At 44.4% G+C, this 15,874-nt stretch overlaps 1 protein-coding gene across 2 annotated transcripts in view; it reads right to left on the reverse strand.

The window, feature by feature from the left end:
* Positions 1-10,778, reverse strand: part of LOC119183008 (uncharacterized) — a 31,460-nt gene extending 20,682 nt beyond the window's left edge. The window contains exons 1-5 of one of the 2 annotated variants that reach the window (XM_075884667.1): positions 10,675-10,778; positions 9,083-9,138; positions 4,312-4,500; positions 2,153-2,218; positions 714-982 (exon numbers count right to left, since the gene is read on the reverse strand). In XM_075884667.1, the coding sequence (XP_075740782.1) occupies positions 714-982; positions 2,153-2,218; positions 4,312-4,500; positions 9,083-9,138; positions 10,675-10,685 (591 nt within the window). In that variant the 5' untranslated portion in view covers positions 10,686-10,778. The remainder of the gene's footprint in view (positions 1-713; positions 983-2,152; positions 2,219-4,311; positions 4,501-9,082; positions 9,139-10,674) is intronic. The other variant, XM_075884668.1, reaches the window with a different exon arrangement.
* Positions 10,779-15,874: the final 5,096 nt, after the last annotated feature.

Below are 15,874 nucleotides of genomic sequence, written 5' to 3' on the forward strand. Positions count from 1 at the left end.
GACAAATAAGATTACGTACGCTTCTTATTTTAGCACAAGGTATGCATTACGTCATGTTTAGTTGGTGACATAACCCTTAAAAACCATCTTGCGAAACTTTTTTCTCATTGGTGCTATTTTTTGATTCTGTGTTCTTGGTGTTGTGGAAGCCAAAGGTACCAGATCCGTTAAATTTCCTTTATTGTATATTTAAGGCTGGATGAGAACGAATAAACAAAAAATTGAATTGAAAAAAAAAGAAAAGTAAATCCGAAGTGTTACAGCAAAATATCACGTTACAGGAACCAAAAACAGAATGACAAAAAAAAAAGAGCTCGCTTATTACAACATCATAGAAGCAATCACGGGGATAGTGCCCACAATTGTCATGGAACAATAATTGAAAGTAACGCATTAACACACACTTATTTCTATTTTTAAGCGGCGTTTTTGATTAAATACACAAAACTTTTTTAGCGTGTCATGTATTGAATTTATGAGTAAAAGAAATTATTATAATGCCAAGTAATGCAACTTTGAAGTGGGGCGTTAGAGTTTGAAGCGAACATGCAGGTCGCAAAATTTCGGAAACTGCATGTCCTTTTCTTGCTCACGTCTTTGTTAGGTAGAGAAAAAGCCGTGTTCGTAGCAACCTCTCGTGTTGGAACACGCCCGAGCCTTGCATGTTTCTTAGAAACGTGAACCTCATACTCGGAGTCTTAGATAAGCCTTACCCAAATGAAAGGGTCAATCAGCTTAGCAGTCTCCCACTTCCACTCGCGGTCGTGCGCTGTCCTCGAGCCCGAGAAGAAGTCGAGCACGATGCCGTCGAAGCCGTACGTCTTGACCCACTGCGCGATGCTGATCACCATGTCCCTCCAGAGGTGCATTTGCGGTATGAACTGCCAGTAGCGATCGATCGTCTCGTGCGGGCCTCCTATGGCGAGCAGTAGCTTCAGCTTCGGGTTACGCTTCTTCAGCTCGCTCATTTCGCGGAAGGCGCCTTGTGGAGAAAAAAAGTAATAAAGCATTAAGAAAACTGGAACCTGAAACATTTTGGGCGAAACCACGACAGGAGAATAGGAAACGACCAGGTGACGTAATGCAGGAAGCAGGTTAAGTTTAGAGCTTGAACGTGTTGGCAATCGACTGCGATTCATCAGAGAATGACATGTAGTTTTTGCTCAGTAGTTTCGAGCAGCAGTTCATAGCAGATTAAGATAAGGGGAAGTACGTATACTTGCTTTATTGAAATACGCACGCTAGTGCAAGACTGCGTGGGCGTGTTTATTTTGTTTGCTCTTTCAAGCAGGTATTATATATACCTGTTATATTAACGCAAGATAAACAAAGAGAACATAGTGCCAGTCGGTCAACAAAGGCCATTATGTGGTACGAGTAAGACTGAAAATTTTGCTGCATAAAACACCGTCTGATGCGGAGTTTATCGAAACTTCAAGGGAGAGTCTACAGATGGCCCTGCTGATTTTTAAAAATAGGCTAAAAACATAACATTAATGGTTTTTGAGAGTAACGAACGATACTACTGAATTTAACAACAAGATGAACATGCAGCATTGTTCAGTTTGGTGACTATAAACAAGTGGCTCAGTTATGGAGAATTCCATCAAAAAGATAACAAAACGTGCGCTACACGTTGTGACCAGGGAACATATCAAAATTTTAGCTAAGGTACCTTGACCTTTCCCCCTCACGTGACATAGTACCAGCAAGTGATGAGGCAGATTTCTTTTCACAAGATCGCACGAAATAACCTGCAAGGGCGCATGTATGCAGACGACATCCAATGTAAACTCAACTCGTGTTTCTGTTCCCAATGATGCCCCCAGTAAAATCGGCATTGGAAGGTTGTAAGGCTACGTTTGCGGTTAAATAGAGGAATTTCTGTTCTATTCATGCGCCCATTAAAAAAAACGAATAGTATGCTATGCTGGTTTCTCGAAGCGTTCGTCGCACCACTTTTAAGACACCTGAAGAAAGCACACTGAAGATTAAACTTTTGAGATAGTTCTCACAGCAGGCTTTGGACGCTGGTCTTAGAAAAGGAAAAGTTGTTAATCAACGAAACAGCGTGTGACTGCTGTGAATACCATAACCATACACAAAATACTACTTTCATACTATTCATAGAAGAGACAGCGCGTTCACTTACGATGTGGGGGTAGCATCCATATGGGATTGTACATCCCAGATTTTGAGTAAGCCTTTGCCTCTGGGTCTAAAGAAAAAGAAGAAAAACTTACTGCTGCATGTTTCCAAATCTCAGGCGACAGGATTCAGACTCTGTATTTACGTAATTTGTCTATAGGTGTGCGCAAGAAGAGGGGGGGGGGGGGTTCAAATTCTGCCCCATACTCTGACTTAAAATAGGGCAGCGTTGTCACGAACCTCTGCCCCACCCCTTATAGGTATGCATGTGCACGCCGAAGGCTGCGTCAACACCTGTCTTGAGTGATCGCTCGGAGTAGATATAGACACGTATTCTTGACATGAACAAAGACAGCAGTTCCTTTGTCGAAGATGAAACTCTTCGTGCAGAAGACTGAGGCGCAAAAAACATGTCGTGACGCAGGAAGAGCAGGAGAGAAGACAGAACAGACAGAACAGCGCCTGCTCTCCTGCTCTTCTCTCCTGCTCTTCCTGCGTCACGATATGTTTTTTGCACCTCAGTCTTCCGCACCAAGTATGCACCAACTAGCCCAAAAACAAGTCTTTAAGAAACTCTTCATTTGGCCGAACTTGTAGCCGTGATACGGAAGGCCAGATCGCCGGAATACACGCTGTACAGTGACAACGGCGAATAGAGAATCGGTGGTCGATAAAGTAACCCAAGAAGGCGCGTCGGCATTCAAACGAGCGGCGTCGAACATTCGAGTAATATTACTGGTGGTCGCGTTTGTTCTAGAAGAGATTCCGCGGTTCACGTTCGTGCTAAAGCCTAACCAAACGTTACCAAAATGATTTGGAAGGCTCCCAGACATTTACGCTCATTTTTCACAAGGTAGTATTTATACATGCAATAGTCCAGCAACACGAAACTCAGAAACAAAGGAGCGTGCGAGGCAATATGAATACAAATGACGTTGAAGTACTTCGTTGCTTCTGTACTTCAAATAATAAGTCGCTGTACCTAATATGTGCCCAAAAGAAATTCGGGAGTACAACGGGAAGAAACGCGGATGTTTAAGAAACACGAAAACAAGACTACGCTTGCGTTTTCTGCATGTTTCTTATCCGTCCGCGTTTTTCTCATGGTGTCTACACATGCTTAAAGAATGAATCAACAATCCAAAAAGCAAGGTTTTACTAGGAAGGCGAAGATCGAGGGGGCTACAACCCGTCTCCCTTGATGAGAGCGCGAACTTTAAAGACTAAAAAAAAAACACTTTTTTTCAGCGTGGCTTGTAATTTTTTTTTACTTTTTCTTCGTATTACTGTCTGTTTGTGTTGCAAAGAGCGCATTGAAGAACGGGCTGCTTTCTCTATATTTTTTTTCTATCACATGTACAAGTCACAATTATACCTCAGAATGAGGCATTGGCAGCATCTGTAAGATTTTTAAAACCTGCTTCAGTCAAAAGAGAGGAACATTTGTGAATAAAATATGATTTTTGGATCTGATGAGTATACTTTGTGATACCTTAAAAAAAGGTACATCAAAATGACCGAAAATGCATAGAATGTATAGGGCCTACCCGGTACACTTGAGATCTTGCAGTGTTCACCTGATGTTTTGAATTTCGTATTCTTTTTGTTGTGTATGGCGTCGGTATTTGTTTGCTCCTTCCCCGAGATACATATGCGCTGTTATATAGATTGTTCACTTTACTGTGAGTGATGAAGCCTTCAACCTAATAGTCGCCACCCCATTGGATCAAGAAGGTGAACAAACAAACAAACAAACAAACAAACAAACAAACAAACAAACAAACAAACAAACAAACAAACAAACAAACAAACAAACAAACAAACAAACAAACAAACAAACAAACAAAAAAACAAACAAACAAACTAACTAACTAACTAGCCGATTACCTAACTGACTAAGGAACTAATCAGCTCACAAACTAGCGAAACAGAAGAGGAATACCTCAATATAGGCGTGTTTTGGTGCCATTTAGGTTCTAGTGAATGTCTCAGCATGTACCTCTGTGTCCCTGCCATACTGCCTACTATATGAGAGGACGAATTCTACAAAACTTTAGTTAACGCTAGTACTAGAAAGAGTCGCCTGGAATACGTACTCGAACGGCAGTGCAAACCAACCAACATAGAGAAGAAAAAATACGTAATAACAAGGCGCGTCGTTACCTAGCTGCAGTTCTTTCTCCGTGAGCTTTACCGAGCCGGTGTTGTTGTCGATGGTCACGTGGGAATAGATCACTGCATCGCACAACTCGGCGGGAATGTCGCTGACGGTGAAGTTGTGTGGCGCCGGCCGCCACCTTGCGAAGGCGTCCCAGAAGCAAAACGTGTAGAACGTATGCTTTGTGGTTTGCGCTGCAGCAAGTGGAAACAAAATAGAGTGAAGAAAAAAAAAAGACATGTTCAGCAAGCACAGGAGTTAAATGAGTGGTTCTGTACTCAGAGAAATATGCACTGTTTTGTGTGCGTCTGCCATTCGACCAGGAAAATCAAGTCCCGGGGGGAGCAAGCAACATCGGCTTACAGAGGAAATCGCGGCGCCTTTACATGCAGCCACGGAGGAAGGAAAGGTAAGGAGAGGCCCTGACGTCACTCGTTGTGAAGCCGCGATGAAGCCGGAAGTCGGCCATATTGACTGGGCTAATTCTCCTCTCTTGTTTACATATGAATGCGAAGCAGAAGGCGCGGCTGCCTCTCTGTCTCAAAAAGCACGTGGCCTGCGCGCCGCGTGCGCTGGTACTATCCGAAACGAACGGAACGGATATCAACACGCTGTCTTGCCGTGATACGGTTGACAAAATCTCTGCGTATGGCTGTTGTACTCTTGCACTGCCGGCGTTTACGATAAACATGGCAAGTTGCACGTTAAGTTTTTTTTATTTGATTTGTTTTTTGTGAAAATAAAGATGATATTTCGGATATTTCCGCGCGACAAACCAGGCACCGAAATTTGTACAGCTTCTTACAGATCAGTTTTCCCCCTTTTGCTGTTTTCATTAGGCTTTATGAAAATTTTCGGTAAGGCTGTGGGCTAGACACAACGATAAAAAAAGAAAAAAAATGTCTTCCCTGCAATAAACCTGGAGGTCCGTAATTATGCAAGTAAAGTCGGCGTCGGTGGAGTTTGTGTGCGTGGCAGCCCGTTGAGTTCGCGCCGGCCTCTTTGTTTTCGCCCCTCTTTTGTCCGACGCGCACTGGTTCCTACGGATATCCCAAAGGCAATGATTTCATTAGGACGAAAGCAGCGAGACCACCCGAAAGTGCGTGGGAACACGTCTCCAGTGTGATTCACGCGCACTAGTAGCTACGGAGAATGGAGACCAGGATCGCGTTAAGGCAAAAGGTGGGAAAGTTAGCCGAAGGAATGCGTGAGAAAAAGTCAACATCACTTGGTCGACATCGTTCGAACGGCTTTGTCAGCTTCTGAATGCACAAGCACGCGCATCTAGTGAGGTGCACCTAGTTACCTTGCACAGGTGCGTTAAGACATTTTAACGAGTTTTGCTACAATAGAGACAATATTGCGGAGAGCGTGACAATATTGCGAAAAGGGAGCATCTTAAGCGAAGCATAACAGGAACTTTAATGCGCAGAAGCATGTGGTAACTGTACAGGAACATGAAAAGCAAGATTAGATTACAGTTTTAATAAGGGCCTGTGGACCACAAATGCATCGTCCGTTGTCATAAGAAGCAACACCGCAAAGCCGTCACTAACCTGCAAGGCATTCATTGAACGAATTCTTGAGCATGGTCGCTATCTTCTATGATGTCTTTTCAGCATAATTTTGACGGACGCTGAAAATTCGGAGTACGTATACGCGCGCTCGTTCCGTGGTTTCTGGTTCAGACACCTGGTTACAACCACCACTGGTGTAAAATCGCGTAGCTAACAATGCGGCACAAAGAATGGATGCTGTCGAAGACCTGCAGTACGCCACGGTTAGGTGCGAGGCCCATGAAAACGCACACACCGCCGCTGGACCGCCTGAACGGTGCCGCACCGCACTACATCAACAATAACAAAACGCCGCCATTGTGCCTAGTGAATATGGCCGCGCGTGACGTAATTTCCGCCACATTTTTTCACGCCCTGCGCCTGCTGGGCATGCCCTCTCCTTACCTTTCCTTCCTCCGTGTATGCAGCGAATCGCCGGCAAGCGTCCGTACAGCTAATACCGATTCCAATGGTGTCAATTTTTTTTCTGGTTATTACGCCTAGAGTTTTTTTTTATAACACCAGTCGTTAAACTTCCCTTACAATCTAGGTATGCGAATCAGACCCGACGTTGGTAAAACTTAACAGTACGCTTTGTCCGCCCAGTTGTACACGCTTGCCATTTTTTGCGCCACCTGTTAGCGGGAAACGAAACTAATGAATGGCATTTTTGTGCGCGTTGCATTGCACTACGGTACCGCAAACTTCGTGGGGTTTGCGGTTTACGTTTTCCTTTACGATTTACTTGCTCTGAGAGATTCTGCAACCGAAGGGTCCCAGCTATACTTAAAGCATTTCTAATAATTGCGCGATGGCAGCAAACACTGTAGTGTTGTGGGGTCTTTGTGCCGTCGCTCCTCGGCAGGGCATCAGTTCGCCAAGATCAACATATATGCTCACACGCAAGTCTCGGTTAATTCGCTGATTTGCACATCTGGACTGACTCATTAGCACTGACTACAACTGCATGACGTAAAACAGAGGTGTGTGTATGTCGAGTTCTTCATTCTTAAAAAAAAGTCACAGCTTTGCTGCAAAGGCAACGCAATGAATGCTGTAGCAACTAGTTGGGAGGTCACGCGCAGAATGGCAAGCAAATCGGAACGTGCCCCACGTTTCTCACGCACAAATGACGCACAAAACGTACTCGCAGGTACAAGTGAACGCGAATAAGAGTAGGAGTTGGTACTTCGCTGTGTCTGAAAAACACGCCCCTTTTCGCAAATGGAGACTGTGCAACTATTAAAGTCACCTTTGTGCGCCCGGTAACTACAACCTAACTGTTCCGCTGAAAGCCCAAGGCCAGCCAAGGCGTACGATTGTCCCCACCGCAAGATAAACAAGCAAGCGCGTGAGTGGGCACCCTGCCCTCTCTCCGCGGAGCAGAGTACGCTTGGGAGATGAGAAGCGCGCGCCACCGCGTTGGGACGATGTGACGACGCGCACTCAATGCGCCATCTCGCTGGTAAATCTAAAAACACGACAGTTCCCCCGACATGCCCATCACATTACTAGCGGTAAATGGTAGATTTAAATAGCCTGCCATTTGAACGACGTAGCAGATGTACTCCTTCGTGGCTCAGTGGCTAACGCCTCGCACTCACAATTCTGAGGGCGGCCGTTTGATTCCACGTCCCGGAGTGTTTTTCTGGATAATGTTTTTTCTTGTGGTTTAACATATCTAGATACGTATACATAGAGAATGAGCGACAGCGATACTGACTCTGGCGGCAAAATCCAGCCGAGTATCCATAAGATTACTACCGCAATTAAAAAAGAAGTGAAATTATTTTGTTATATTAGTCCACTTACACAGAATACCTTAAAGTTGCAGTACTCACACGATAAGAAAATTCACAATAGAGTTTCAATCCACGATGACAATTTTAGCATTGTAATTTCATCCTTTTCCTAATTCTAAGCGTAAAAATTCAGCCACGTGACATCTAGCCAATAAATTATTCATGGTAGAAATTACAATATACCCTAAGCTTGAATTTATCGCGATGTCGTAAAATAGGCAATAAATATTGTGAGTGCTCATGTAAGATCAAAACAACGCTCTTATGAAAGTTGACCTTGTAGGACCGCTTGACAGGAATGCCGAGTACGTGTCGCGAGTACTGTTCCATATATGTACGACCTTGAGCTGCCTAATGTGTGCCGAGAGCTCAAGGTTGTCAGAAAGTTTTTTGTTTAACAGACTGCGTTTTCCACATTGCCTCCTCATGCCGAAAATTAAGAATGAACTTTTATTCAATAAATGCAAGTACATGATGTCTTGCACTGGTCTCGGTTGCTGTCTTCTTCCTATGGCTTAGTGGCGGTCATAAAAATTATTGGTTAATACAAGCAAAATAAAGGATCAATACTTTCATTTTGTGTCAAGGAAAAATTAAGCATACGTATGTAGGCAGTGTGCTTCGCGAAAGTGCAAGTGATATATTTAGACTACCAAGCATCAGTCGCTTCAAGGCGCTGCAGCGGTTTACACAAGGTTACCACATCACACAAAGTTTTAGTTCGCCAATACGGGCTGCGCGAGAGGCAAGTCGATTCGCAGTCCACTATTCTGATAATTGCCAGAGGTTTCGAGTGCTATGTTTGCACGATTCTAAAGTTGAGCTTGCGTGAGCGAGCATCGATAGCCGAGACCAAAAGGAAACGAAAGTTTGCGTTTGAAGTTTAGTTTCTGCAAGATTTTAATGTGCCTGAAGGAACATGCCCCTCAGCTCACGCTTCATTCAGTCCTTGTAGACCAGATAATCTTAGTTTCACATAAAATTTCAAAGCAAGCAAACATAATTGGTTCGATTTCGGCAGCGGTGTTCACATTTTCGTTAAGGCGAATTGCTAGGTGTGATGACGTATCATGTCATACCAAACGTAATGTTCAATGTGAGAGAACGTTGAAGAATCTCAGGTGTATGAAATTATTTGGCGCCTTCCACTTTGATGTCTTTCTTAGTGTGAGCCATTTTGGAAAAGTGAACCCTATGCACGAACATTTGATTTAGCTTAACACGTCGTAAAAGCAAATGCGGAGTGTGTGGGCGCAGCGTTTACAAGATGATGGCGATTGAGCAACATCTGCAATGATGCGATAAGGGCAGACTAAATGCTATCGCGGTCGTTTATTGACCCGACCTGCGGCCCATGATCAAGAATCACTACACCGTGCACGCTATCAGAGTTCTGTTCTACGGGAGCAGTAACGTACCATGACAGCAGCTGGCGCACGCCACCGCAAAGATTATCAAGGCCGCACACAAAGACCTGAAACATAAAAGAGCGATGACTGGGTAAGACAGCATTGCTCTGAAAGAGTGAAAATCGTTGATTGATTTGTGGGGTTTAACGTCCCAAAACCACCATATGATTATGAGAGACGCCGTAGTGGAGGGCTCCGGAAATTTCGACCACCTGGGGTTCTTTAACGTGCACCCGAATCTGAGCACACGGGCCTACAACATTTCCACCTCCATCGGAAATGCAGCCGCCGCAGCCGGGAATCGAACCCGCGACCTGCGGGTCAGCAGCCGAGTACCTTAGCCACTAGACCACCGCGGCGGGGCAGAGTGAAAATCGTGGCCCAAACATGACTGAACTTTCAAAATAAGTTCGGAAAAGTCTACATAACAGACGGCTAAAACAAATAAACAAGATGAGGCGTTTTTTTTTTAAAAGAGGCCAATGAAGAAACCGAAACTAGGCTAAGTTTTATGGGACGTAAGGCACGCCATAGTATCGTCAATTTCCGGAGCAGTTAGAATCAGAATGGGGGAATGCCTTTCTGCACCAAGAGCTCAAAAAGGTATTTTCTAATAAAAAATAAGGCAAGTACTCCAAATGTTTCAATGAAATTGACCCGCATTCATTAAACCAGCACTGCGCAAGCAAGCGTGATCAAATTAACCAGTATGGTCCCACGCAATGTGTTTCCTTTGTGTCTTAGTCGCTCTGTGATCTTGTTGACTTTACACAATTATGTTTTCTAGCCCGAGTTGGCGCTTACTGAAAGACATGATGTTCAATGACAAAACTCGATTGTAAAGAGCGAGAGGCTGACTTGCCCTTTTTTCCCCCTCTTATAGTCAATCTTATTGACTTTAGCGCAACAGTATCTTGTTATCCGTTCACTCCAACACGGTATATTTGAATAATTTACACATAAAATTAAGATATGACGCGTACTGCCAAACAGTTGTTTGAGCAGGCCCAACCAAATTGTCAGTAAAAAAAGTGCCTTTTTCTCAGTTTCATTGAAAGGGCATTTGGCTTTTCTACAAAAAAAAAAGCCTCAGATGTACTACAGTTCTCTGGCACAAGCTTCATGACTGTTAGATCAGTACATGAGAGGAATCTGGACCTTCGGTCGACGATTACACTTTGATAAGCTTACGTTATAGTGGCGCTAGCCACTATGTAAGAATACGAGTAAGTTCCACCCCCAGCCATCACTGCCACACAGAGAAAAAAAAAATATTCCATAGGTGGCTTGTCCGACTGGATGTGCTCATTTAAGTGTCGCGCCGCCGCGGTGGTCTAGTGGCTAAGTTACTCGGGTGCTGACCTGCAGGTTGCGGGATCAAATCCTGGCTGCGGCGGCTGCATTTCCAATAGAGGTGGAAATGTCGTAGGCCCGTGAGCTCAAATTTGGGTGCACGTTAAAAAACCCCAGGTGGTCAAAATTTCCGTAGTCCTCCAATATGGCGTTTGTCATAATCATATGATGGTTTTGGGGACGGTATACTCTACTCATCAATCAATCATTCAAGTGTCATACCCCAGAGTAGAATTCTATGTGCTCACCTGCACGCCATGGCTACCTTCAGGATATTGAAGTGCTCACCACGGACGAAACATTGGACAATGCCCCCAAAAGGTGCAGCTCGCACAATCAGCTGACACTCACCTTATTTATTGCACAGGGCTCTAAGAAATTTTGAAACTTGCGCCAGTGCCAATTGTTGTGTTCTCTTATCGAAGCTTTATCACTGGCTCATCCGACGGCAACTCGTGCAATCGGCTCTTCTTATAGATAGGATTCGAATTCCTATCTGGTACACGTAGAGTGTTTCATCAATGAATCAGTTTAGCTCGCATATGCACGCTGTTCTGGGAAAATGCTCAGACGTCATAAAGGGTGAGGAAGGCGCATGTAATTGCATTGAAAGAGAGGCACCATTCTTTTTTCTTGCCGATTATTGTGTTTATTTGATGACGCTTGATGAGGGTGAAATTAAAATCTATTGAAATCTATTAAAATTAGAATCTATTGAAACTGTACAAGCAAAGCTTCATTTTATGTTAGGTCGCGCTAAGAATTTATTATTTTAAAGCAAAAATATATGTGAAGTGCCAGTTCTTGATCTTCAAATGCACTTGATTGTGGTTGTCTAAATGGAACCGATTAACATGTATAAGGATGTTTGTTGGGGTTTAACGTCTCCACGATAAGATTGTGAGAAATGCCGTAGTAGAGACCACCGGAAATTTCTACTACCTGGGGCTCTTTAAGCTAAATCTAAGCACACCGGCCTCAACAATTTTGCCTCCGTCGAAAATGTGGTCGCCGTAGCCGGGATTTGATCCCGCGACATGTGGGTCTGCAGCCGAGTGCCTTAGCCACGGGACCACCGTGTTGGGTCTAAATGTCCGATATACTACAAGCAACGCTGAAATCTATGCAATGTTTTTTATCGCTACTTTTCTCAATATCGAAAAAATTCAGTGAAGCGGAGTGTTCCTTGTTGATCTTAGTAATTTGGCAATAAAGTTCACTCCATCATTATTCTCATAATATATCCTAATATTACACGTAAACTGCACAGACGAACATATGACTACAGGGAAATAAACCGCTAACTTAGGAGTATAGGAAAGGTATACATCTTTGTAAAAATGATTAATTATTGCATTACCAGTGGCAGGGACACGCTCGGTTGGATTTTGCCGTCACCACCACTAACGGCGAGGTACTTACGTGCACCACTTACGGCGGGTGGTACGCCAACCTCGGTGGGCTTCCTGCGTGGTCTCTTTATTACCAGCGAGAGACGCGAATAGCGTGCTCGGTGCCCCGCTCGATGCCACGTGTGCACTCGTTTAGGACTTGCATTTGGTTCAACGAGGCATGGTCTCACGTGGGCGTTTGCTTATCTCGTGAGGGTGAGTCGTTTCTACGTCTTGCACTTCCACCGGAAAGGTCGCGTTGAAGTTACATGCCGTACTACGGTCATCTCGCTCCCTGCTGAGGCCCAAATTTGCTTAGGGTGCGCGTTGTTCAAACAGCGAATTAACATTTGTGAGACTTGTTAGAGTTCATGTTCAACCTGTGTATAGCTGTTCTTACGTTTCATACGTCTTTTGTGTTTGAGAAGTGCATTAAATGTCGAGTTGTGAACGTAGTTAGCTCGCGCTCTTTCTCGGTCTGTGTGTTCTTGCGTGCTTCTTACTTCAGCAGTGCGCTGAATGTACCGATATGATTGCCCTTCTTCGCGTGACACTCCAATTCATTGCTATCGCATATATTTCTTCACCGGGTGAAGCCCATGTGCAAAAAGCGAACGTCGTTACAATAGTACACGATGTTTAAGGTGCTCGGCTGCTAAACTGAAGGTAGCTGAATGACATCCAGGCTACGGTGGTCTCATTGCGATGGAGACGAAGTGCTAGAAACCTGTGGGCTGTGTTATGTGAGAGAACGGTAATGAATATCAGGCGGTCAAGTTTTCCGCGGTTCCTCGCTGCAGCGTGCCTTGTAACCATACAGCAGTTTAGTAACATATCGTGAATATTATTATTGTTCAGATCTACGTTCGTAGCACGACGTACTGCTCTTGCGTGACATAGGCGTTTTATTATGGGCAAAATGTCCTTTGTGTAAGACACGGGCGCTGACGATAGTTATAGCGCGAGAACAAAACGGTGACACAGAGACAAGAAGGACACGAAAGACCTTCCTTCTTGTCTCTGTGTCGTCGTTTTGTTCTCGCGCTATAACTATCGTCATGCCATACCAACTAGCCCAAGCTGCCCCACTTCTAAGTTTCACGGGCGCTATTGTGGGTGTGCTGCCAATGGCACCTAGCAAGGAATGCAGATGAAAACAAGGTCATGCGCGCCTGTTACAATTTGACCGTTTTGCGTAAATGCCGGCGTACACCCATAGCGTGCACCACAAACCTACTGCATGTAGCGTGTCTATGTCAATTTCTTTAGTAGTGTCTAACACAGAAGCGTAAATGAACAAGTGTTCTGTGCAGAAACCGTGCCTAATGCGATAACCAATTTTGAGGCATGTGATATACTACCTAGTCAAGAACTTCTTGAACTGAATACTCATTTTTGTCCTTTCTAACATGGGTTTCCCGAAAAGTATTCTTGCGGAGCTCAACTCGATATTTTGCATTACGATCTACGTTCTCACCTTGACTGTAGTATTTACACTGATGCACTTTTTTACCTTTCTAAAGCACATGATATTGTCCCGCTCAAACACTCAATCCCGAAATTAGAGTTTTAGAATATATTGGGGCCCCAAACGTTTGGGCCGCCAAAGAGCTTCGGTTGTGCTGGCTTTGGGCAAGGAGGAGGTATAAGAGTTTCCGAATAGGTTTCATGCTCAGCGTTGGCGTAATGCTCTTGCAGTGCCACGATGGCGAAAAAGTCAAAATAAGATTTAGTGATAACGAAGAGATTTTACCGAAAAATTACCTTTGCTGCACATATTCTTCACATTTTCAATTTGCCAGGTGTAGTGGATAGGAATTTAGTGGTATTCTTCATCAATTCTGAGAGCCCACATCTTTGACGCTATCAGCAAAGACAATACAACTAGAAGCCACCTTTGCCGTGCTAAAGCTACGAGCTCTGAGATAGACATCTGGTAAAAAGGCGGTCTATTTTTCGGACATTTTTTGTCGTATATGTGAGCTTTGTTGTATAGCCTATGCCAGCATTTATTCATAGAGAGCCCAGTCAGGTGCTCATAAACCAAGTCGTCTTCGTCTTAGATGAGAGCTTTCGCTTCAATAGATGCCACAATGTTTATTTGGAGCAACGCTTTTGGGAAAGGTCTAGCGGCTCGTGCTAAATCCGAGAAATAGCATCCCTGACGCAAAACTGTAGCACTGTTTGGGTTTCCCGCATGCGCAGTGACCTCGACGATATTTTATTTTATTTATTATTTTATTTATTACATACTGCAGACCCTTAGGTCCAAGCAGGTGGGCAGTTACAAGGAGACATAGTTGAAACAATAAGTGGCATAAGGATTGTTTTTTCTTGGTAGCTAAAAACGTTTGTGACTCTTGTTCAAAAACTTCCTTATTAAGTGTGAATACAGTTTATAAGCGACCCCAAACCATCTACCGCCGTCGGCGGCGTCCGCAGTCTTCTCTCTATCTTTAAAAGAAAGAGGACTTGGCGGGCCGCAGCGCGACGCTCTACCGAATAAGCCACGGACGCGACGCTGATATCGGTGTCAGTAACGCGCCTTATACCCCCTCCCCCTTCGCTCGCTCCTCCGCTCTCCTCGCTCGCTGCAGCTGCGCGCGCACCCCTCTCTCTCGCGCGCCCGCCTTCTCTCTCAGTCTCCCGTCGAGAGCGGGTCGTGAGGGGGAGTAAAGTTAAAATCCGTTGGCATTCGCCAGTGAGTTAACGTAAACTCCCCCGTGTGATCAAATTGCGATTCCCAGGAACCATTACACCATAAAGGCACCATAGTGTGATTAATAAATATATTAGTGCGAATTAATAAATACCCCTCATAGCATCACCCCGTGTATTCGCACTTAACCATGTTCACCCTCGGGGAAATGCTTGGGAGTTTTTTGTTGTAAATATACTTACTTACGTTGCTGCATGTATACTAGCAACCCTGACTAGGGTTATCAATTTGTGACTAAGGTTATCGATTTGTGACTAAGGTTATCGATTTGTGAATAAGGTTATCGATACTGTTCTAACGTTATACCTGTGATGCCAGTCATTCAGCGAGGGTATGCCTTAGGACGTTTCTTTTTTTAAACAATGTTAATAGTCTACCGAAGCCAGGATAATGTTGCTTTCACATGTTTGAAGATGACTTTGTAATCTACCGTACAGTAGCCAAAACTTGTATTCACAGATTATTTCGGCACTTCCTTGGCTATGTAAAAGATGCTTTTTTTTGTTGGCCAGTGAATGTACACTCTAACAAATCAGAACTTATCTCTATTTCTCGCCATAGTAACCCCTTCATGCTTACCTATTCAGTCATTATTGTTCCAGTTAAATCACTCCAGTCATTCAAATTCGTTGGTGGCACATTGTCTCATCACCTACCATGGTGTCATCACACTATACTAGCACCATTTTGGTTGCTAGTCAACCACTACGATTTCCTAGGCGGCACTTACGTTATGTCATAATGCTAGCGTACATACCACTTGTCAGGCTGACGCTCCAACGTACATCGTTCGTCTTGAACCCCAATAAACAGATATGCCGTAAATGAACTGTAATCGGTTCAAAATCAGGCTACTAGGTTCATTCTTTGTGCATATTCATATGGTGTGCATAATTTTTCTTTGAAAGCTCAGTCAGGTTTAAAAACGCTTGTTTTACAATGCAAGTTGTCCGCCGCCGCCACCGCCGGTGTCCGTAACCATTATCGCACGAAATAAAAAAAACACACACACAAAAAAAACAGCCGGGGGCACCCTAAACTTCGCCTTTAAGCGTTGAACGCGATAGCGAAATCTGGCCCCGAGTGCGCCCTTGCACCTCGGTCATGTGTAACCTCCCTCGTCATCGAGAACCAGCTGACACAGATGCTGCAATAAGTGCCGCAGATAAGGCAGTGTGGTTAGTGCTACCAGTTGCTCGTGCTTGAACGTTAGCATCGTTCTGGCTCGTTTGTTGTGGGGCACTACTTCACACAAATGTCCCGCAGGCACTCATTGAAGAGCGAGACTGTGTAGTGTGGCCATTTCTCTCTGCTAGAACGGTGCTCTGCTGTTGTCGA

Source organism: Rhipicephalus microplus, unplaced genomic scaffold (genome assembly GCF_043290135.1).
Source record: "Rhipicephalus microplus isolate Deutch F79 unplaced genomic scaffold, USDA_Rmic scaffold_42, whole genome shotgun sequence".
Classification (NCBI taxonomy): Eukaryota; Metazoa; Arthropoda; class Arachnida; order Ixodida; family Ixodidae; genus Rhipicephalus; species Rhipicephalus microplus.